Consider the following 24,390-nt stretch of genomic DNA (forward strand, 5'->3'; position numbering starts at 1 on the left):
AGAGCATTTTGGGAGGTTACTAGGGTGTTGCTAAGTGATCATTTGGGTGTTTTGGGTGAATGATAATGTGTTGCTAAGTGATTACTCGGGTATCATGGGTAGATGATTAGGTGTTGCTAAGCGATTACTCGGGTATCATGGGTAGATGATAAGGTGTTGCTAAGGATTACTTGGGTGTTTTGGGTGGATTGTATGGGGTGTTGCTAAGTGATCATTTGGGTGTTTTGGGTGAATGATAATGTGTTGCTAAGTGATTACTCGGGTATCATGGGTAGATGATTAGGTGTTGCTAGCGATTACTCGGGTATCATGGGTAGATGATAAGATGTTGCTAAGTGATTACTTGGGTGTTTTGGGTGGATTGTATGGGGTGTTGCTAAGTGATCATTTGGGTGTTTTGGGTGAATGATAATGTGTTGCTAAGTGATTACTCGGGTATCATGGGTAGATGATTAGGTGTTGCTAAGCGATTACTCGGGTATCATGGGTAGATGATAAGGTGTTGCTAAGTGATTACTTGGGTGTTTTGGGTGGATTGTATGGGGTGTTGCTAAGTGATCATTTGGGTGTTTTGGGTGAATGATAATGTGTTGCTAAGTGATTACTCGGGTATCATGGGTAGATGATTAGGTGTTGCTAGCGATTACTCGGGTATCATGGGTAGATGATAAGGTGTTGCTAAGTGATTACTTGGGTGTTTTGGGTGGATTGTATGGGGTGTTGCAAAGTGATTACCTGGATGTTTTGGGTGGATGATAAGGTGTTGCTAAGGGATTACCTGGGTGTCATGTGTGGATGATAGGGTGTTGTTAAGTGATTACCTGGGTGTTTTGAGTGGATTGTATGGGTGTTGCTAAGTGATTACTCGGGTATCATGGGTAGATGATAAGGTGTTGCTAAGTGATTACTTGGGTGTCGTGTGGATGATAGGGTGTTGTTAAGTGATTACCTGGGTGTTTTGGGTGGATTGTATGGATGTTGCTAAGTGATTACTCGGGTATCAAGGATAGATGATAAGGTGTTGCTAAGGGATTACTTGGGTGTTTTGGGTGGATGATAGGGTGCTGCTAAGTGATTACCTGGATGTCATGGGTAGATGATAAGGTGTTGCTAAGGGATTACCTGGGTGTCATGTCTGGATGATAGGGTGTTGCTAAGTGATTACCTGGGTGTCCTGGGAGGATGATAGGATGGTTGCAAGTTGTTAGGTGATTGCTAGGGTTTTCAAAGTCTCTATAACATTATGCTATCTATATATGGCTTTAATGTACATCTATGGGACTTTTTCCCCATCTTATTGTCCACCTGATGAAATTCATAAATCTTTTTCTTTAGAAAAGTACTAGCACACCTTTTTCCCACAACCTGCATGATTTAAGGCATCATTTGATGTTCTCCTAACACTAAAAATAAGCAATTAAGTAAAAAATGCATAGCATAATCTCAGTTAAGAAGGTAAAAAAGAAGTCAGCATATGTCTGTTTACAGTCTGAAAGACAGAGAACTTGAGCACAATGGTGTGTGTGTTTCTGGGAAAAGTAGGGGGTGGGGGCTGATATACTCTGGATGTTGGCTTGTGAGTTGTGTACATTTGGCTGACCGTGCGCGTGCTGCTTTCAGAGTGCTAATAGACTTTTGATTTAATGGGCATATTCTCACCTTTGTTTACATATGTGTGCTCACGAGAGACAGATGAGTGTGAACTGGCGAACATGTGTGTGTGTTTGAATGAAAGCCAGGAAAAGGGGAAGGGCCTCGAGTGAGCGGACAAAAACAGCTGCTCTTGTGTGCTCGGGAAACCTCATCCAGTGAGAGCGAGTGTGGAGAGACGGACCAGCAGGGTCCAGATCTCTATATGGGTTGTGCCCTGAGTGCGGATAGCTGTGGGGACGAGCCAGATCCGGTACCAGTGAGAGGGTCTTTAAGGAGGGAGAGAGCAAAATCCAGGGGAAACATGAGGCTGACCAAGGTGGGTACTTCCAGAATTCACTTACAGGTGAAGAGTTCCGAGAACATGTTTACTTGTGTGCCTCAGTGTCGAAAGATTAAGACTCTGTTTGTGGTGAAACCCATGTGAGGAGCTGGGGTCAGTTAGAAGTTACGCAAGTTGTTGTTATGAGTGAAGTTATTCTTTTGTAGTGCAGGACAGCACCAGATAGGATGCATTTGCAATTAGCCTACGTATATGTTGTGCACTTACATGCTTGGTACATATAGAGGGTCTAGAACTGTTTTATTCTTGGTTTGTTTTTTCATGTGTTTATCATGTTATTGAAAAAAAGATTTGTACACATTTTGGAACTTGCTTAGGTATTATTGGGGGTCGCTAGGGTATTTTGCGTGGTTGCTAGGGTATTCTCAGTGGCTAATAAGATGATCTGAGTGGTTGTTAATGTATTCTGTGTGGTTGCTATGCTATTTGTAATTGTTCTTTGAAAGACAGTGTCTGTTCCCTATTATTTATTTCTAATTTTAGCAAAATATATTTTTTGCAAATTTTGTGATATGTCTCTTGGTCAAGTTCTCCGAAAACTGGTGAGTCTTCAGCTGACCATATGTTTTTATTAATCATTTTTTGATTGCTATGGTACTTTTGATGGTTCCTCTTGTACATACTTGCTAGGGTGTTCTAGAGTTTTACTTGGGTATTCTGGTGGTTGCTACGGTGTTCTGCATGGTTGTTAAGGTATTCTATGTAACCCCAAGGCAAAATAGCCCACCTCTAAATGTCTGAATTTTTCTATGCTGGATATGACTTAGATCCCTCCTTTGGTTTATAATAAGTCTATGGGATGTTTTTCACCCATTTTATTGTACACAATGTGAAAATCGGTAAAACTTTATTTTAAGAACCAATTCTCACTATTAGCATGCATATTATAACATGCAATACTAGCATATTGGCTGTTTATTAGTATTTACAAAGCACATATTAATGCCTTATTCTGCATGACCATCCCTTTATCTTACCCCATACCTAAACTTAACAACTACCTTATTAATAAGCAGCAAACTAGGAGTTTATTGAGACAAAAGTTGTAGTTAATAGTGAGAACTAGACCTTAAAATAAAAAAAATTCAAAATCTGGTCCCTTAGAAAAGAAATATCTCACCTTTCCTCAAAAAGCAGCATGATTTGATGTATCATTCATATCCGTAACACAAACAGAATGTGGGATGAGTTACATGCTAGAGCTAAATACTTCGGATTAGGGGTTTGTTCAGATCTTTTGTGAGGATGAGCGTGTGTGTTCTGGAGTAACAATGTCTCCCTGATTGTTGACACTGACAAAGAAGGGATGGAAAACTTGAGGAGGGCTTGATTGTGTGTTTACATGCCTGAGAGTGAAAGTCTATAATGGTCTGGTCCCCGAGGCTCGTTCACGTGTAGTGCAGCGTGGGAACTTCGAGCCCTCTGTATGACGTCACAAAGTTGTAGCTGATCATGTGAAGCAGGCCTGGGAATCATTATATGTCTCTCTCAGCAGTTATTCAGCCATGCCACTTTAATATTTCGCCGCAGGTCCGTCATCTGTGGCCAAACACACACACATTTTAGTCTTGTCAGTATGGGACTGTAAAAGAGTCCATCCACTGTCCCGTTGATATTTTAATAGCAAACTTGCATAAGGCTGTGGTTTATTTTGAATGCTTCCTCCTACTATTGTAACCATAATGTTTGTTTTTACAGACATTTTTCATTTTAATACCAGGCTAGTTACTTTTCTTTTGCTGTGGTTGCAGAGTTTAATGGTAATACTCCTAAATCAGTGTATGATCATGTCACGTATAGGAGGATTTTGGTCTGCTGATGAGACTATAATGAAACACTGTGTTATGCAAGCATATAACTCTTTTATGATGCTATCTAACTAAGCAATCTGACATTTAGCTGATGCTTTCTAAGCCCCAGTGGAGCAACCAAAGTTTTGGTGTCTTAGTCAAGGGCTTCATAGATCAACCCTCGCAGGATCTGAACCTACGACCCTTCACATCCTTAACCACTAAGCTGCACCGATGCATTACTTACTCTTCACACCAAATCAATCATTGTGTCCTTTCATTACAGATTGCATTATTCATTGCTCTTGGCTATTTATTGTTTTTTGTAATTTAACAAAGAGAGGCTTTAGCCTGTCAGAATCTTGTCCTCTCTGAGCTGCTATTGTCTTAGTGTGACGAATACCAAGGCTTCATTCCAGTCTCTGTCTTATCAGTCTGTGAGGTCTCCAGGCTGTCTTACGTTCTGTGTCATTCTTCTTGGTCTCTGAGGGAGAGCTATACTTCTGGATGCTCACTTTGACCTGGAACAGAACTTGGGTTTGGTGAATATGAACTTTGGTCTAGGACTTGCACCTAAAGCCATATTTTATTTTATTTTATTTTATTTTATTTTATTTTATTTTATTTTATTTTATTTTATTTTATTTTATTTTATTTTATTTTATTTTATTTTATTTTATTTTATTTTATTTTATTTTATTTTATTTTATTTTATTTTATTTTATTTTATTTATTTTTTATTTATTTTTATTTTATTTTATTTTATTTTATTTTATTTTATTTTATTTTATTTTATTTTATTTTATTTTATTTTATTTTATTTTATTTTATTTTATTTATTTTTATTTATTTTTTATTTATTTTAATTTTGTTTTGTTTTGTTTTTCGTCTTTTGTTTTATTATTCTTAATTTTGTTTTGTTTTATTTTGTTTCTTTGAATTTTTTTATTGTCTGTTGTTTTTTCTTGTTTTTTGTTTGTTTTATTTATTGTCGTGTTTTATTTATAGTTATTTTAATTTTGTTTTTGTTTAATTTTATCTTGTTTTGTTTCATTTTATTTGTTTTATTTTGTCTTTTTGTTTTGTTTTCAAAATGTTTTTTGTTTGTTGTTCAAAAGTTGTGACAGGCTCCTTTGAGCAAAATTTACCAAACCCTTGATTAATCAAATATTTTTTAGTGATGAATTTCTATTAAGAGCATTATTTCAGTCCATTGCTAGTTCTAATTAATATCCAGCAAACTGCTGTGCATTATGTGCATTTGAGTTTCCATTTTTCTCTGCAATCTAAAATCACAGTTGTTCACAAACTACGCACTTTGTTTATCTTCGCTCTTTGGGAATTATGGTATATTCCTAGAATATCCATGGAATGACAGAAACTTTAACAAGTGCTAGTTTACTGCAGCCATAATCCACAGGCATCCACTATAAACACCGCACAGGAAAATGCCTGGTCAATGTATAAATAGGCTCTGTTTTTCCCAGGAACACACACTCATGCATGCTGCTGGTATAAAGCACATACAGGGACATAAACATGTTTTCATTTCTTCCACCGATCCCAACATGCACATAAATATTAAAACATCAACACAAACATACCAAAACTTTTACATTTCTGAGCAATCTTAATTACAATTTAGGCAACTGAAACCACCCAGAACACCGGGGTGTAGTAACTGCATAACAAGTTTTGCTCACATTGGATACATTGGAATTCTGGATCACATTCCCTTATTCTCATTTGAAATCAAGCTCTGTAAAGCTGTATTACACATACCTACAGCATGTAACTATCTGAGTATTCTCAGGAGGACATGGTCAGACATCAGGGTGTTACTCTGACAGAATGAGGATGTGTGTGTAGTGAGAGAACATGAGAAAAATCTTGTGTGCAATGAGGAATGTGAACTGGAAACACTTGAAAGGAAAAGGAAAGCCATCCCTGTCCTTTTAGTGCCACTTCATCAAAGCCCCAGTGTTCTGGGGTCATAAAAACAAATTTTGTCTGAAATCTCTTTGCTCTCTGTTTGCTTTCCTTCACCATTCGGAATACCGCCCTGACATCTGCCCGCTGCAGTTTGTGCAGTGCTGTAAATGTTTTGGGAGCGAGTTGGGAAATGGGCAGAGAATGAGAAGAGGGATATGATTCAGCGTTTCATAAAACACATAACAATCACTTTAAATATTCTGTGTTTCTTCTGCCTTACAGTCATTTTTGTATAAAAATTTCAGCTTTTTTTATGGTAAAAAAAAATGTAAATTATTTTTTAATAGTTTTAAAATGCCTTCATGCATAAATGTTGTTTTATATTTGTCTCATACCCAGACTTCTTAAAATGTTTAAAATATTAATATTGTAAAAATTGTAATATGAAATATTAAAATCCATTCTAAAATATTACATTTTAACACCATTTTTTAAATAATGAAAACAGAGTGAACTAATACTTATATTTAGAATTTATTTTGTTATTATTTATTCCCTCTGTTCACTTTTCATCATAATTTTGACAATTACTGTTTTATCAAAGGTTAATATACTCATTTATAGACAAAAGTGCCAGTGAAGAACTTGAGATGAAATATTAGACATGATGATGTTAAAGAAAAAGAAAATCAGGATAAACATTTTATTGTGTGTCATTGCCAGTCAAGCACTGTTGTCAAATAAAAAAAAGTGTATTTTATGTTTTGGTTTTTTTCACAAGAATTGCTATCTGTTAGCAAGACACAGGAGTCTGTATTTTATTTGAAAGATGTAAAAAATGTCATTTCCACGACATAAGTCTATTAATCACAAGACATGATTTGAGATGTGATGGAAATGACACTGTGGTGAAAATGATTATGGCTTTCATAAAAATAACAAAAATGACAGCATTTATGTTCATTTTATTAAACAATTAAGTGTTTTAGCAAGTTTGTTTTCTAAAAGTCCACAAAAGTGGACCCATTCCTGTGTCTTCAGATTTTGTCTTTCTCTGTCTTTTCCTCATCTCTAGCACGCCCCTTTCTTTGAATCCCCCCCCCCTCCATCCCCTCCTCACCATCCTGCCTCAGTCTCCTCCCTTTCTCTACTCTATCTCCATCATCTATTTCTCTCCCTCCACAGCTGTATTTAATCAGCGCTTGGCTCTTTTGTACGCAATCATTCCTGCGCTCACCCCTCCCTCCATTTCCTCTTTCTGCATGTTCTCATCTCTCTCTTTCTTTCTCTCTCAGCATCCTCTTTTTCAAATAATGTTTGTGTTCTCCCTCAAACATTCCACCCAAAACTGTTGGTCAACATTACATCAGCACACGGCAAATTTGTGTTTCCAAAGCATGCATTCATTTGAAAAGGGCCTAAGATGTAAAAGTGTATGTGTTGACTTGGCCACAGGTGTTTCTAAATATCCGGGACTTCCTGTTTTGTTATTCTGAGTGATTTTAGGTGTTGCGGTAACACAGGTCTCCTCTGTGCGGCAGAAACGTGGCTCCATTGACACACGGTTCCACCTCCACAGCTGGGGGGGCTGTCTGTGAGTAATGATCCTGCTCCATTTCTCCACAGCCAACTCTCTTCCAGTTGCACCTTTTTTCACTCTTCCTTCTCACTTTTTGTCCACAAAAGTTTGGGGTCTTTCGTGCTTACTAAGGCTTCATTTATTTGATAAAAAATACAGTAAAACAGGAATACTGTGAAATAATATTACAATTTAAAATAGCTGTTTTCTATTTGAATATATCCTGTGATGCAAAGCTGAATTGTAGGCTTCATTACTCTAGTTTTTAGTGTCACATGATCCTTCAGAAATCATTCTAATATGCTGTATGATGATTTCATGTTCAAAAAACACTTATTATTACAATTAGTGTTGAAAACAGTTGTGCTGCTTAATATTTTGTGGAAACTGAGACTTTTTTCATGATGAATAAAAAGAACAGCATTTATTCAAAAACATTTTTTGGGTTTTTTTTTTTAATAATATAAATGTCTTTATTGTCACCTTTGATCAATTTAATATTTGTATTTATGTATAGATTTTATTGTTTTACCCCTGACAAATATTTCAGTATTTTAAAATCGTAATTTAAATTATTTAAAATGACATTTTGACATTAAAACTTATTATTAAAGCTGAGTGAAATGACTGCAAAAATAATTTGTATGATCATATAATTTGTTTTAACTATTTAGAATTAATTAATCTCTTGTTGACATTTTCATTTTAACATCATAACATCAAAGTTAGTTACTTCTTTACTAAGGAGAAAACCGTGCCAATGAAGAGCTTGATGATAAATATGAGAAAAATAAGTTAATATCACCTGAAAACTGAATTTCCTCTGCGTCAGTTTCATGTAAGCTCTATAATGATTCAGCGTTTCATTAAAAAACACATACAAATCAGAGTAAATATTGGATGTTTCTTCTATTACAGGCATTTTTATAAAACCAGTTGATTTTAAGTGAAAGATTTCAGCTTTTTTTGTAAGGAAATGACAGTTACAATTCCTTGAATTTAATATGAGTTGTACATTTTTACATTTATTTATTACTACTTTTCAAATGTGCATAGATTTTATTGTTTTACCTTTGTTACAAACGTCTTCCAGTATTTTTTAAATTGTTAAATCATTCAAACCATTTGGAAATAATATACTGATAATATATAATAGATGTCAATATATTTCCCCTAATTATCATCTGTCATGTGAAAAGCATACGTCTGATTAAAGTAATATCACCTCTCCTCCACATGCCGCATGATTTGAGGCATCTCTCATGTCCATAGCACCAACATATGGGATGAGTTACTTGCCAAAAAGTAATGTGCTGTGGGTTTGTTTAAATCCCAAACCTTGGAACAGGGAGAGATGGAAAAGAGAGAGCAGGTATATAGGAAATGCAGAAAAATGCAGTTCTATTTTTAATTATTAAACATGAGTTCTAGACAAAGAAGTCTCTCTCCGCTGGTTCTGTAAACAGTATAAATTTGTATGCACATGGTTTGGTGAGTGGGACGGGACGTGCTTCTCTAATGTTCACAGTCGGCCTGCTGGAGGGCCCCTCTCTCCCCAACCATGTGCCTTCCACATCCTGTCTGCACACACTCTCCCATGGCCTGTGTGTCCTACACACGTCTCTCTTTACCCTTTCTCAACAAGCCTTACTCTCTCACTCTCCTTAATTGGATTGTATAATTTCCCCTCCCCACCTGATACTCATGCTTTCTCTGTCCTTTTCTCTTTCTTTCCCTCTCCCTTCCCTCTCCTTCCCATATTGTTCCCCATGTAGGCTACTTTGTTTTCTTGCATTTCATCTCTACATTGATTAACTTCAAACACCTCTTATCTTCTTGTTTTATGTTTTGTGATATGGCAGTATATCTAGAAGTAGTCTAATAAAAAGTCAAAACATATTTATAACCACATAATCATTCTTCTATAAGTACCCTGGTTTTGTCTTCCAACGTCTGTTTTTAAACAGCACAGTACATCTCAGTATAATCAACAAAAATAGTTTAAAAATTGTTTTTCTCTAAAACACATTGGCCACAATTAACGGCACCCTTTTATTCAATATTTTTTGTATTTTCTCCTATAATGCCTGAGGAGGTTAGAGAACACCTGACAAGAGATCAGAGACCATTCCTTCATCCAGAATCACTCCAGACCCTTTAGATTCCCAGCTCCATGTTGGTGCTTCTTCTCTTCAGTTCACCACTCATTTTCTACAGGGTTCAGGTCAGAGGACTGGAATGGCCAGCAGAAGCTTGGTTTTGTGTCAGGTCTGTGTTTGGATTATTGTACGGTTGGAAGATCCAAACATGGCCCATTATAAGATTTCTATACAGAGTCGGTCACTTATTGATTTTTTTATCTGTTGTTATTCCAGTCCATGATGCCATGCGTCTAAACAAGATGTCCAGGACCTCCAGCAGAAATATAGACCCACAACATCAAAAATACAGCAGTATATTTCATTGTACACATGGGGTACTTTTTATCCCCGTGTTCACCAAACCCATCTTGAGTGTTTGCTGCTAAAAAGCTCATTTTTTAGTTTCATCGGACCATAGAAGCCAGTCCCATTTGAAGTTCCAGTCGTGTCTGATAACTGAATATGCTGGAGTTTGTTTTTTGATGAGCGAGGAGAATTTTTCTTGAAACCATCCCAAACAACATGTGCTGATGTAGGTGCTGTTTGACAATTTGTTTTAAGGTTTTCTGACCCCGAGACTCAACTATTTTCTGCAATTCTCCAGCTGTGGTTCATGGAGAGTCTTTGGCCACTCAAACTCTCCTTCTCACCGTGCATTAGGATGATATAGACACACGTCCTCTTCCAGACAGTTTCGTAACATTTTATGTTGATTGGAAATTCTTAATTGTTGCCCTGATGGTGGAAATGGAAATTTTCACTGCTCTAGCTCTTTTCTTAAAGCCACTTCACTAATTTGTGAAGCTCAATTATCTTTTGCTGCACATCAGAAATCTATTCTTTTGGTTTTTCTCATTGTGAGGGATGATTAAGGGAATTTGGGCTTTGTTTTCCCTCCTATTTATATTTCTGTGAAACAGGAAGCCATGGCTGGATAATTTCATGTTCATAATCACCCTGGAGTGCTCAAAATTGTGAATATGAATGGGAATATACTTCAGAGATATTTTACTCATAAGAATTTCTAGGGGTGCCAGTAATTGTGTCCAACGTGTATTTGAGAAAAACATTTATTTCATAATATTTCCCCCCATTTTAAATTCTTATTATCCAATGAAAGGTTAGATTTTTGTGAATTTTTTTTTAATAAAAGATCAAAAGGATTAACAATGCAGATTAATTTTCACAGCCTTCTTTGATCATACCGATTTTTTTAATATTTTTTTTATTATATATATATATATATATATATATATATAATTCCACATTTTATTCCGTTTCCAATTCAGACATTTCACAAACATTCACTTACATTCAATAATACATTGCTTTGATTTATATGCATTTGGATGTTTAACATATCAGTCGTAATGTTTTCTGTGTTTCTTGTGTTTATACGGAACTTATTTCATGAAAGCATTAATCACTGCCACATATCACAAGGTGTTTGTATGGGGCTTCATTGCTTGAAGCCACATTTACTTGGCTGTGCAATTCCACAGAGCACATTTCTGTTTATTCTGCTCGTGGACAGATGGACTGCATTCATCACTAAGATTTGTGGCCATTCATTTTAATCATGTAGTGTTTGAAAATGTTTCTTAATTGGCGAAAACAAAACCCAATGAGGAACAAATTTGTCCGTTTCAACATTAAGTCTGGGGTGTTTGATATAAGGCCTAGCTGAAGGTGCTTTATCATTTTTTTTATTGTGTTTGGAACTTGCATCTTTTCAAAAATGTATCAAAAGCGACATTTAGGACGTTTAAATAATACTTAGTGAGCTTTGCTTGTGAAATGTCTTGTGAACGCGCCTGCAGATGTAACTCCACATATGACCAGTTGATGTCACTATTGTGCTTTCAATAGTTCTTTCAAAGTTCCACTTTTTGGCGGACAAATATGCATTACACTGATTTTCAAACTATTTTCTGGCTTATTATTTATTATTGTAGAGACAGTAAGAATAAATTGATCATTAAAAATAAATAAAATCTGTCTAATGCATATAAGAAACAAGATAATGTATTACTTAATTCCATAATTAACTAAACTTGTTTTGCGAAGTTTAATGCCCGTGTTAGTTTCCTGCTGAATAAGAGATAATAATAAATGTAACATAATATATGATATGGCAGGTAGATGATAAAATTAACTCTTAATTAAACATGTAAATATTCTAAGCAAAATGAGCTAAATATCTAAACGCATATGGTTTTGAAAGTGATGCTACAGTGAAAGATATGTTATAGACCAGCGCTACATTCATAAAGGCAGGCGCTTCTAATTTGCGTTCCATCCAATCAGCTATCGATTCTTCAGGATGCCGCCAATCAGAAAAGTTTGCTTCCAGTAACAACATTCCACAGTGTTCTTTTCCCTCTGTAGCTCCTCCCACTGCCAGACTATGAGTTTAGTGAGAGTAAAGAAAACAACTCCATCAGTAGTCGAGTGCCACTCCATTGACTCATTGGGAATGTAGCCCATGAAATCTTTAAGGAAACCTTTTTTAGCTGGAATATTCTCCAAAAACATGAGCAAGGTAAAGTATTTTCATTCAGTATGGATCTAAGATTACATGTCCTGAATGTAAAGAAATGGACATAAAAATGAGCTGTGATTAGATCTCTTTAGTGTTAATGTATTGAAATTATTTACATTAAATGCTATTGCATGTATGTTATGCAAATAATATGTTAGGCGCAACATTGATCTGATATGTTGTTTTCCTCTCTTATGTATTAGAGCATCCTATAGGTGAGTGCTTGTGAGAAAAAATATTCTAGTTTGTGTTTATAACTGTAAATATTACATGTTAACTGTAAATATGATACAGTAGTTTTGTATCTGATCTGAGCTTTACAGCACACTGTTGTCTTACATGGTAAATAAATACTCTTGTATAAGATGTATGTGCTTTTAAATGGAAATCGCTGGTATTGCTGCTGCTGTGTCAGTGTCCACGCTTTCCATGTTCATGAATAATGTCAGATGCATAACAGCAGCATGAGCGAAGTCTCGTTCTCTTTCTGTAGGGACAGTGATTACACGCCTTGCATAACCACAAATGAAAACCTCATAAACTCTTAAAAGTTTTATCACTCTGCTAATTAAGTCTGGCAAGAACTAATTTGAAACCAGCGTTTGAGTGTGTATGTTTGTTGCGTTATGTCGTCGATGAAAGTCTAAGGAAGTGCGTACCTTGGTTTTTCCCACTCTTTGCCAGGGGTGAAACTGCGCTGAAAACTGGAGCAGAAAGAAAGTCATCATATGACTTCACGAGCTGGTAACTAATAGTTACTGCGTCATCATGCATTAAACGCCTCACTAGAGACAACGGCTGTGTCTCAAAGCATAGTGAGCTTACTACCTAGACAGCGTTTTTTGGGGGAACGATTAAGAGAATCTATTACTATTACTATTACCTGTACTATTAATTTTTTTTAAGTCAATTATAGTAAGGTAAAGGAATGTTCGCCTCTCACATTCTTTCAACATGGCAGTGGCCAAAAAAAATATATATATATATATATATATATTTAAATATACACAATTATTAAAATTAAATACATTTTCAAATTAATTTGTTATTATTTTAACACTGTCATGAATGTGTTAAATTAAAAAAAATAATAATACCAAGCAAGTGTTATTGCTATTGAAAACATTATAATGGTTTATTGCCATGGTAATATCATGCATTTTGGATATGCATTACAGGTATGTTAGTATTATTGTGTGTTTTGAAGCAGCTACATGAAAATCAGTGTGCTGTCATTATTATTGTGAGAAGAAAGATAATGCAAAATGCAATGCAAAAGAAGAGTCTAATAAGAGGATATAATGCTGCAAGTCAGTAGATTTGGTGTGAGATCGTCAATGAAGGATGTTCTTCTGCTGTACAGCTCTGAATACAGCTAAACAGCCATTAAAAATGACCACAATTTGAAGAATGTAAAAGAAGCTTTAATTTTCAATAGGCTGGTTGCTTGTTGATATGATTTGCCACCTACATTATAATTACTTCACTCTCTGTTTCTCTCTCTCATGCACTTTCTATGAGCTGTCACCAGTGTTGGGTGTAACGCGTTACTGTAATTAAATTACTTATCCACTGAAAAAGTAAAGTAAGGGATTACTGTTAATTTTTAGGTAATTTAATTACAGTTACTTATAAAGTACTTGCGTTACATACACTAAATAATTTAAACAGTTCTAAAATCAATGTTGAATTTGAAATCTAAATTCACCATCTAAAGATAAAACTGAATGCAGCGGCGTTAACCCTCCGCGCGCCGGTTCATTTACTTTCAGATTTCCCTGATTCACAGAGAAACCTTAAATACTCAGATACATATAAGTAGGGTTGCCAACCGTCTCGTATTAGCCGAGACCGTGCTGCCGAGACTGAGAGCGGCTCGGTGTTTAGTGTCCCGCAGCAGCAGCGAGAGCAAGTGACTTCAGCGCAAATGCACGCAATAGGCTGAAGCTTGCCGCAAAGCCCCAGCAAACATGACCATGAATGTGTCCGCAGGAAATAGTAAGGACCTATTTAAATTATTTACTAATAAACTAATGTTTTCTGAGTCCGTGTCGCAAGGATGAAGTTGCTGATCCTGACTCGCAGTCTCCTTATTATATAGGCGCCTTTAGAGAGAAATGCATCTTTATTGATTATGATTAAGATTATAATAAGAGTTTTTGCTTTCGTTTTCATTTTTATTTCGTTACGTGATAATTTAAAGCTTTCTATAGATATATTTATCATGTCTGTGAGGTATTCGCTCAGCTTCGGTTCAAGATGAGACGGCAGAAAGCGCATCATGTATGTTTTCTTTGTTTAATAAAAGCACAACGTTTTGTTGATATTGTGAGTGCACACAAATAAAAGTAGACCCTTTACAGTTCCGAATGATGTATTACTCTTACGTTTATTGGAAAAAAATAAAATAAAATGACGGCGTAGGCTATTTTAAGTTGTTTCCACCGAAAAAAATAAAAATGCAAGTGATTTCCTTGGTGCCTCCATGTCCTGCAGAGCGCGCTTTAGCTTCCACTCTCCGCACAAATTTGGATATGTTAGCGCACATTAGCGCAGGTTTAACGTTTAAACATTGTTATATGCTTGAACTGTTTTAGTATATCTATAGATTTTATTTTAGGCAAGTCGTGATGATTTGAGAAGGCTAAATTGATCAAACATAGGCTATGATCAGCTCACTGTCTGCCGCTGGCCGCTTGGTCGTTATACATGATCTATATTTACGAACAAAAATACTCCAAACGTTTTTCTAAATTAAGTTAATAAAAAAAAAAAAAATAAATAAAAAGAAACGAAATATAATAATTTTGCCATTACATACAAAACTGAACTATTTTAATAGCTGAAACAGTAGTATAAGCTGTTTTGGGAGAAGGGGAGAAAAAAGACGGGCTCGGGTCGGTAATTCTGATAAGCTGTCGGACACGGGCCGGACCAGGGCCTAAATTTGAGGCCCATGCAGAGCTCTACTCGCACTATCGCCAATTCCGTCCGTGTTTTGACTTCAGTAAATCAGTTTTGGTGAATACAAACAAAGTGATTATTTTTCATGAGTCCAACATCTCGCCGTGCAAGAGACGTGGTCAGAAAGACGTCTTTCACTATTGTAATGCTGTTAAATAGAGAAAAACATTTTATATTTAAGTAGGCTAACTAATAGCATAATTCTTAACCTTATTCTTGAAACACAAAATGACCAATAAAAAGGTGTCAAGCACCAAAACCAGCCCATATAAATCCATATGCTGTCTTTAATTGAAAAATATGCATTGTGTGTGTGCGTGTGTGTATACACGGTCACTCACCCAACGCAAACGCCCACACCTAGATAGATAAAAAATAAAAAAAATCAAGATTCATCTAATTTTCATCATTTTTGAAAGAAGACCTGCTATGAGGAATTTACCTCATAAGAACAGCGCGATCTGACACGGCTTTATTCAGCAGAGAAGATCATTTCTGTCATTTATTCTTACCTACATTAGTTAACGTGTTATTTTTACATAAACCTGTATGGATTTTACTAGTTGGGCTTTTCCTGAACATCTTACCAAACTTAAATGTATTGTTTAACTTTTAAGCTTTTTTGTTATTCAGATATTTTCAGAGTATTTATATTTGTTAACCAAAGATGGTTAACATTTTTTATAAAAATGTTTTAGTATTAAAGTTGTGTTAAAGCTAAAAGGCTAAACTATTCTATGTTTGACTCAAATTGAAAGAATAAACAGTTTAATTTCTATTAAGGTTTATAGGGATTTTAAGATGTAGCCTAATTGGCGATTTGAATAATTAAGTTACTTATTGAGTAACTAAGTTACTTTTCAGACAGAGTAATCAGTAAAGTAATTTAAATACAATATTGATGATGTAATTAGTAACTGTAATTAATTACTTTTTGAAAGTAACTTACCCAACACTGCTGTCACTTAATATCAGACCTCACATGGACTATTTCAGCTTAGTGCATCCACCTGAATACACAAAACGGATGTAACGCAAACCTTATTATATCACACTGGTCTGCTTGAAGAGAATCATACCGTTTAACTTATAGAAAAGCCCACGGAAAGAGTTATAGATGTGTAAGAGAGCAGTACAATAGAAGTGCTACTTAGCAACACACTGTAATAATTCATGCTGTTGATTTTAGAGCAGTAAAAAAGTTGCAAGTAATTACTATGTGATATAAGCCATAATCAGGGGGATTTCTTTACAAGCATATTGAGCCATTTATGTATAGTCATAAAATGAGTGTGGTCACTGATTAGTGTGTTTTACTTGGTTCTTTCTGAAGTTTCAAGTTTCATATTGAAATGCTCAATCATAACAGTCTGAAACCAACCTCCACCGTTAGATTATTGTGTGCGAACGTTTACTGACATGAAGGTTCACGTAAAAGTCACACCACAGGAATTCCTGATGAGTAATCAGACATACATGTGCGTGATTTTATTTTATCTTTATATTTTGTATCGGACGGCCTTAAAGTCTCTTGACTTTCCCTTGGCTTTCTCTTGGGTTATATTTAGTAACAACAACATTGTGCGGTAGAGTAAGTTCTTGATAACAGTCTGACACTAATATACTGCTGTGTGATTTAGTGTGTGACGGGCTTACAGGAGGAAGTGCAAATAATAACTCACACAATAGGATGTGCAGATTAGTCCGTCATTTCCTGAGGATGCAGGGCTGTAACCATCATGGAACGGGACGCGTCCCGTATTCAATATATTTGATTTTTGATGACCAGTTCTAGTAGTTGAATAGTTTTCATGCTCATTATGAATACAAATAGTTTGTGAATGTTGCGTGTGTTGTGTTGATCATTGTGGGTTTGTTTGTCATGGAGACATATTTGATTAGCGCAGGAAGTATGTAATGGCGCTACGCTGACTTCATCACTGGAACAGGCAGTCTCTGTTCTTCCAGTGCCTGTCCCACCCTGCACACACACACTCACTTATAAACACACACTCGTATTCACACACACGACTCCCTTGCTCTCCCTTTACCACCCCTCAGTGAGGAAAAAGGCCTGTAACACTTTTTTATACTCCCCAGCTGAGATACTCATTCTTTATTAACCCTAAATGTTTGGTGCGTTCAGCAGGATGCTGTGCTGCAGATGTGAATGAGGCCTAAAACTATGAGGCTTGATGGAAAGAGATGTGCTTTTACTTTTCTAAGCGATCTGACTTTTTTCAGGTATTAAAACATGCATGGGACCCATTGAAAAAGAATATGAATTGACTAAGGACGATTATTTTATAGAGATTTGTTTTTTTGTGACTTGAGCTAGTAAGTTATCACTTAACAAACACCCATAACGCTTTATATTAATGCTCTAGCAACATTTTTATTTTTTTTAATCTGTAAAGTACATTAGGGTGTTTTGTTTTCTATTTTATGTATTTTTATGCATTTTAGTGTCGTGTGTTACCATGATGGTCTTTTGTCTTTGTATGACCCTGAAACGTCTATATATTAGTTTGTTTTCCATATTTTAATGGATATGCCTCTTGTGATAAACCTATTATTTGGCTTTCTGTTTTATCACCTGTATTATTTTTGTGGTTATCAATACATTTTGAGGCACAAAGTGGATTTTGATAATTCAAGCGGGTTGGTATACAGTTTTAAGTTGCAAAATATACAGGTACCAATGTGCCATTCTGTAATAGCTGAAACTTTGTTACATTGTCATTTCTGGCAGCCACAGCTGTGCTTTTTAGCATAAATTGAACAGGATATTTTTGACAGTGTAGTAATTGCATAGCAACTGTCCTCTAGTATTGCGGCTGTGCGTTTTGCACAGACAGAAAATGTAAAAATCTAGTGGCTTTCAATCTGCAATGAAAATAAAATGGCAGGTTTTTATGGCCATTGCATCGAACGCCACTATAAACACCTCTTCTGAATTCTTTGGGCAGGAAAGCTAATTCCTCTGGCATTAAAAGCACTTTTTCAGCAAGTGTAGGTTATCGCAGCAGTTAATCCGGTGCTCACATATTCCCTTATTGGCTCATCACATGAGGACAGTTCAGATCTCCGTTCCCTTCATCCAGCCCCACTGATGTTTATTCTTCTGAATAGTCTGTTAGATTTGTTTTTTCTTGAATTGTTGTTTGTGCCAGCTTGCCGAAGTTTCTTTGTCTCTATGATTTGAAATCGTAATTGGTAGCATCTGTTGGTGGACCACCATCGTTGCAGGCACGATTTTGTGATTGATAAGGTGGTTATTCGCAGATGCTTTTTGTTTATTGCGACTTACGGGAGACGGATGGCAGGGACTGTCTGCTTGGGGCACCCTGGACATTAATGCCATACTGATTTGGAGAACATTTGTGGCTAAGGCAGGATGGAGATTTGAGCAGTTCTCCAGTTTGTGGGCTGGATTTATACCTTTGAGGCCCAGATTCTAGAAGCTCCACCACCAAATCTGCAGTGGTTTCTCTTTCTAGAGTCTGATCTTCCAACTACAGGGACAAATGGATGTGAGTCTCAGTGGCACATTTTGATTAGTCTAATGGTCAGTGATGTGATTCTTATTTGTTATATGAATTAAAAAATGAAAAAAATCAGTTCCTACATACAGTGACTTGAATACCATCTCATATGATTGGCATATGTTTCTTTTTATTTATATTTTGGGGAGGAGCATACAACCCGAATTCCGGAAATGTTGGGACGTTTTTTAAATTTGAATAAAATGAAAACTAAAAGACTTTCAAATCACATGAGCCAATATTTTATTCACAATAGAACATAGAGAACATAACATATGTTTAAACGGAGAAACTTTACACTTTTATCCACTAAATGAGCTCATTTCAAATTTGATGCCTGCTACAGGTCTCAAAATAGTTGTCACGGGGGAAACAAAGGGCTGAAAAAGGAAGACATTTTGAAAAGATTCAGCTGGGAGAACATCTAGCAACTAATTAAGTTAATTGACATCATGTCTGTAACATGATTAGCTATAAAAGGGATGTCTTAGAGAGGCAGAGTCTCTCAGAAGTAAAGATGGGCAGAGGCTCTCCAATCTGTGAAAGAGTGTGTAAAAAGATTGTGGAATACTTTAAAAACAATGTTCCTCGACGTCAAATTGCAAAGGCTTTAAAAATCTTATCATCTACATAACATCATCAAAAGATTCAAAGAAACTGGAGAAATCTCTGTGCGTAAAGGACAAGGCCAAAGACCTTTGTTGGATGCCCGTGCTTTTCGGGTCCTCAGACGACACTGCATCACTCATCGGCATGATTCTGTCATTGACATTACTAAATGGGCCCAGGAATACTTCCAGAAACCACTGTCGGTAAACACAATCCGCCGTGCCATCTGCAGATGCCAACTAAAGCTCTATCATGCAAAAAGGAAGCCATATGTGAACATGGTCCAGAAGTGCTGTCATGTCCTGTGGGCCAAGGCTCATTTAAAATGGACTGTTTCAAAGTGAAAAAGTGTTCTATGGTCAGACGAGTCCAAATTTGACATTCTTGTTGGAAATCACAGACTCTGTGTCCTCCAGGCTAAAGAGGAGGGAGACTTTCCAGCGTGTTATCAGCGTTCAGTTCAAAAGCCAGCATCTCTGATGGTATGGGGGTGCATAAGTGCATACGTACGGGCAGCTTGCTTGTTTTGGAAGGCACTATGAATGCTGAAAGGTGAATAAAGGTTTTAGAGCAACATATGCTCATTAAACTAAAAATACGTCAAAGACGACCACGAACTCTTCAGCAGCTGGAAACCTATATCAGGCAAGAATGGGACCAAATTCCAACACCAAAACTCCAGAAACTCATAACCTCGATGCCCAGACAAACTGTTTTGAAAAGAAGAGGAGATGCTACACCATGGTAAATACGCCCCCGTCCCAACTATTTTGAGACCTGTAGCAGGCATCAAATTTTTAATGAGCTCATTTTGTGCATAAAATTGTAATTTCTCCGTTTAAACATTTGTTATGTTATCTATGTTCTATTGTGAATAAAATATTGGCTCATGTGATTTGAAATTCTTTTAGTTTTAATTTTGTTCAACGTCCCAACATTTCCGGAATTCGGGTTGTAAAATTATAAATGATATCAAATAATAATGGAGAGATTATACAATTAAGACAAGAAGAGATATCTTAAAGAGGACATTTATGCGTCAAGGTCAAAATGTCATGTCAGATATTTTTATATTTTTATGGCAAGGCAAAGTTTGCCAAATGTAATGTGGTGTGATTATGTAACCCAAAATATGACAAATTATGAATTTATATATTTAAATTATATATTTATTATACATTTAATTTAATTTATATAATTTAAGTTATCAGATATTTTTTACTTAAATATATGTTTTAAAAATATTAGAAGATTTAAGGTGTAAGAAGCAGTAAAAATAAACATTTAAATTCATAAAATAAAATAAAATATAAAAACCTATGTTATTTCATCTAGTTGTCAAGGCAACATTTCAAATTTTCATTTAGTTTAATTTGGTGTACTAAAATAACAAAACTGAAATAATAATTAATAAAAACTATGTAGACATAAAAAACTACTAAAACACACAAAACAAAATTAAACAAATTAAAACAAATTGAAAGTATAAAATAAACACTGATTCAAAATATTTATAAAACTATAACAATTGTTTAGAAGAATATATAATTGCATGTATAATTATATCACATGATATTTGTTACTTTAACTTTTTTTTTTTTTTTTTAATTGAAACCTTTCTTGAAAATGTTATAAATGTTTTTCAAAACCATATGAAACAAACATGAATACAAAGAGTATATTTCTATCAACTTGGCACGTGTTGTATTTTTCATTTTCCTGGACACTCTTATATGTCATTGACTCCTGAATGTCAATCGGTGTTTATGTTCTTGTTGGGCTTCCATTCATAGTTTGCATATACTGAGTTGGGCTGGAACACAAAGTTCAGTTCATTGCAGGATATTGCACACAATGTGAGGATCTGTTAAAGCTGGAGCTATTTATGGAAGAGAAGAAAGTGCAGAGGTGAAGAATCATGGGAAAATTGGTACGTGGGTGTGCGTTTCTCCCAAAATACGGACTTGCCTGTCGCTTTCTGTCATTTCTGTCTGTTTATATCCAGATTGTCTGTTCAATTCCTCTTCTGTTCTTTCATTTGAGTTTGAAAAGGAGGGTTTTCTCTCTCTCAAAGGCTGTCCTTTTTGCTGGAGAGCTTTGGCATGCTGTTCTGGATGGCTAAAATTAAGTGAACAGTCCCTCCTTGTCTCTGCTCCGTGCCCCGGGGGCTGTCCCTACCCTGACTAGCCACTCTTGGCACACTGTCGGCCGGGCAGTAGGTTAGTCTGTTGACGGGTGTTGCAGTCACACCTCAGAGAGCGCCAGACCTGTGAGACTTGATCTTGCACACTCGGTTAAAGGGGGTGGGGTTACTTAGTGCAGGTAATGGAGCGCTGATTATTTCTTCATTTGGGTCCTTGACCCTTGTGGACTTTAGCAGTGGAAAGGTAAGCTTTATAGTGTACGTTCTATGCTCACCTAATTAGGGTGCAGAGAAAGGTCACTTTTATGCTTAATAGGGCTAAATTACAAAAACACTGACTTGCAGGCCAGAATTAGAGGACAAGTACATTTGGGTTCTGTCAGGTGGCTTTAATGGTTTCTTTTTAAGCTTTTCAAGTGTAATTATGCGAGTTGAAGGACCTTAAACTTTTAGTTTAATATAACCGTAGTACAATTAATTAGACAAAATACTGTAGACCAGTGAATATGTTCAATGGTATACTAATAAATAAATCAAACAAATGGGACTTTTAAAGCAACTTTTGCCAGAGTAATGTGTTATATTTGTATTATCTGAATTTGGGGATTTAAAAAAAAATTATTTTAGCAAATATCAATATATGTGATTAATTGCTTTTTTCTATTGATTGTTTACCAGAATATGTAACTAAAAATTTTTGACGGCCCTAATTTGGGTCATGCCTTTTCATTATTATTTCTTAAAAAAAAAAAAAAAAAAAAAAAATATATATATATATACACATATATATACATATATGTAAATTATTACACATCAGTTATTACATCACTTAACAAAACTGCTTTACTGATTTATTAATATTTGAAAAATATCTGACATAAAAAAAGCCATTAAATGTAATAAAAATGTCACTAAAAGAACCATTAAATTGAAACTTTTCTTGAAAATAATATACTGTAAAAGTTTCTCAAAAACCATGTGAAACCAGCATGAATACAGAGTACATCTGGGAGCTTGGCACATGTGTGTTTATTTTCTTTATCGTGGACACTTTTATACGTCATTGACCCTTGGCTAAAGTTAAGGAAAATTAATAGAGTGAACATGGGAAAAACTTGAAGCTGAAATTAGAAGAAAGAAAGGAAATCCAAGCATTAAGGAGCTGTAAAAGAAAAGGGAAAAGCAGCTGATGATTTTCATTTGGGTGGGCAAACTGAACTCCTGGAGCAGCCAAGCAAATCAATGTGATCTGGCCGAGATCTCTGAGAGGGATAACATGAGACGATCTTGTTTGATTAATCCAGAAAGAGGGCTTTCTTAGTAACCGTGGATGTTTAAATGGGACGCTTTAATGCATAACACATAACGTTTGTCATGGGGCACTTTTACAGGGCATTTGCTAAAGTCTGAAGCAGCTGATCCTGATGTTTGTTCATAGTGAATGAAAGAGTTTCTCTTATTAAGAAATTATGGTCAGCTAAGATTTCTCAACCACCTTCGTCATACTGAAGAAGACTTGTGCCACAGTACAGCCAAAGAACAAATGGTTATGAATGATGAGAGCACAGGCTGTACTGACACCACTTACAAATGTTCCTTTGCTTCTCAGTTGCTTTTGCTTCAGGACCCAGATTTTACATTGGACATCAAGTGATGTTCCAAAGCAGCTACCTTTTAACCAATTATTTATTATAACATTTAAAAAAATGTCTTTAACATCAAACAGGATCATTATTAAGAACTATATAGGTGCAGTATGCTAATGAAATAAAGTGTTTTAGTGCATTTCTGTGTGGTTGCTAGGTTCTGAAAGTGTAGAATATGATAGTTGTTAGGGTGTTGCTATGTGGTTATGATGTGCTGGGTGGTTGCTAGGGTTATGTGGGTAGCGGAGTATTCTGGGTGGTTGCTAGGGTGTTGCTATGTGTTATGATGTTCTGGGTGGTTGCAAGGGTGTTACTATGTGTTATGATGTTCTGTGAGGTTGCTAGGGTGTTACTATGTGCTATGATGTTCTGGGTGGTTGCTAGGGTGTTACTATGTGTTATGATGTTCTGTGAGGTTGCTAGGGTGTTACTATGTGCTATGATGTTCTGGGTGGTTGCTAGGGTGTTACTATGTGTTATGATGTTCTGGAAGGTTGCTAGGGTGCTACTAGATGTTCTGGGTGGTTGCTAGGGTGTTACTATGTGTTATGATGTTCTGAGTGGTTGCTAGAATTCTTATTTGGGTAGTTGAGTATTTTGGATGGTTGCTAGCGCGTTATATGTTGTTATTAAATTTTGGGTTGTTGGTAGAGTGTTGCCATGGGGGTGGCAGCATGTTCTAGGTGGTTTCTTGCTTAGAGCTCACCTGTTTCATTTGTTTAATCATCCAGAGGCCAATTTAATTAGTAATTAGTACTTCTAACTGTTTTATATATTAAACATTAAAAAAAAAAAAAAGATTCTTCACCTTCACAAGTATTGTGTTCTGTAGGAATATATTCATTGGAGATGCCCATTGTAGCTGAAGACAATGGTTGTGGAGTGAGGGACTCCAGTGGCTGTATGTGATGGTGCCAGCTTATTGAAGCTGTGGCTATGGCACCTAACGGGCACACGCTGCATTTCTCACCAGCTGTCCAAACAGGGTCGATCGAGAGAGAGAGAGAGAGAGAGCGAGAGAGAGAGACAGTGGAAAAGAGTGCTAAAACCCACTACCTCTCTGCCAAATGGAAAAACGCATATCCAAACACAAAGCTGCATTATGCTGCTCTGCTGTGGGACGTCATACAGAGTTAAAACCAAACCAAACCAAACCCAGTGTACTAACATGCTGCATGATGAGTTGTCCTGTCTGTTAGTCTTGAACCTAATCAGAAGTGATAACATACAAATTAGTATTTGAGGAGGATATGTGGTTGTCAGGTATTTCGTAGTCAAGCACTACACAGTGGGCTTGCTATGTAGAGTTGTTTGTGTGAACCAAAGCGTCCTCATCAAGTTTCTGACCGCAAGATGTGCCACTTTCAGATAAAAGGATTTGTCGGGTTTTTGTTTTTGTTCTCAGCATTGAAAAATGAGCTGCTGTACATGGAAAGAGAGACAGAGGCCTGACATCCAGAGGAGAGTTCAGGTCAGTGAAGGGAATTGAGCAGAAGACCTGAACGC

The 24,390-nt window shown here is 36.0% G+C and overlaps 1 protein-coding gene across 8 annotated transcripts in view; it reads left to right on the forward strand.

Annotated features, from left to right (window-relative positions):
* Nucleotides 1–307: 307 nt before the first annotated feature.
* The window catches only part of tns2a (tensin 2a), a 58,878-nt gene continuing 34,795 nt past the window's right edge, over nucleotides 308–24,390 (forward strand). For 2 of the 8 annotated variants that reach the window (XM_058762358.1, XM_058762361.1), the window contains exon 1: nucleotides 310–1,969. In XM_058762358.1, the coding sequence (XP_058618341.1) occupies nucleotides 1,856–1,969 (114 nt within the window). In that variant the 5' untranslated portion in view covers nucleotides 310–1,855. Of the gene's footprint in view, nucleotides 1,970–10,723; nucleotides 11,978–24,289; nucleotides 24,356–24,390 lie in introns of those variants that run through there. The other 6 variants (XM_058762364.1, XM_058762365.1, XM_058762360.1 and 3 more) reach the window with 6 other exon arrangements.

Source organism: Onychostoma macrolepis, chromosome 23 (assembly GCF_012432095.1).
Source record: "Onychostoma macrolepis isolate SWU-2019 chromosome 23, ASM1243209v1, whole genome shotgun sequence".
Taxonomy (NCBI): Eukaryota; Metazoa; Chordata; class Actinopteri; order Cypriniformes; family Cyprinidae; genus Onychostoma; species Onychostoma macrolepis.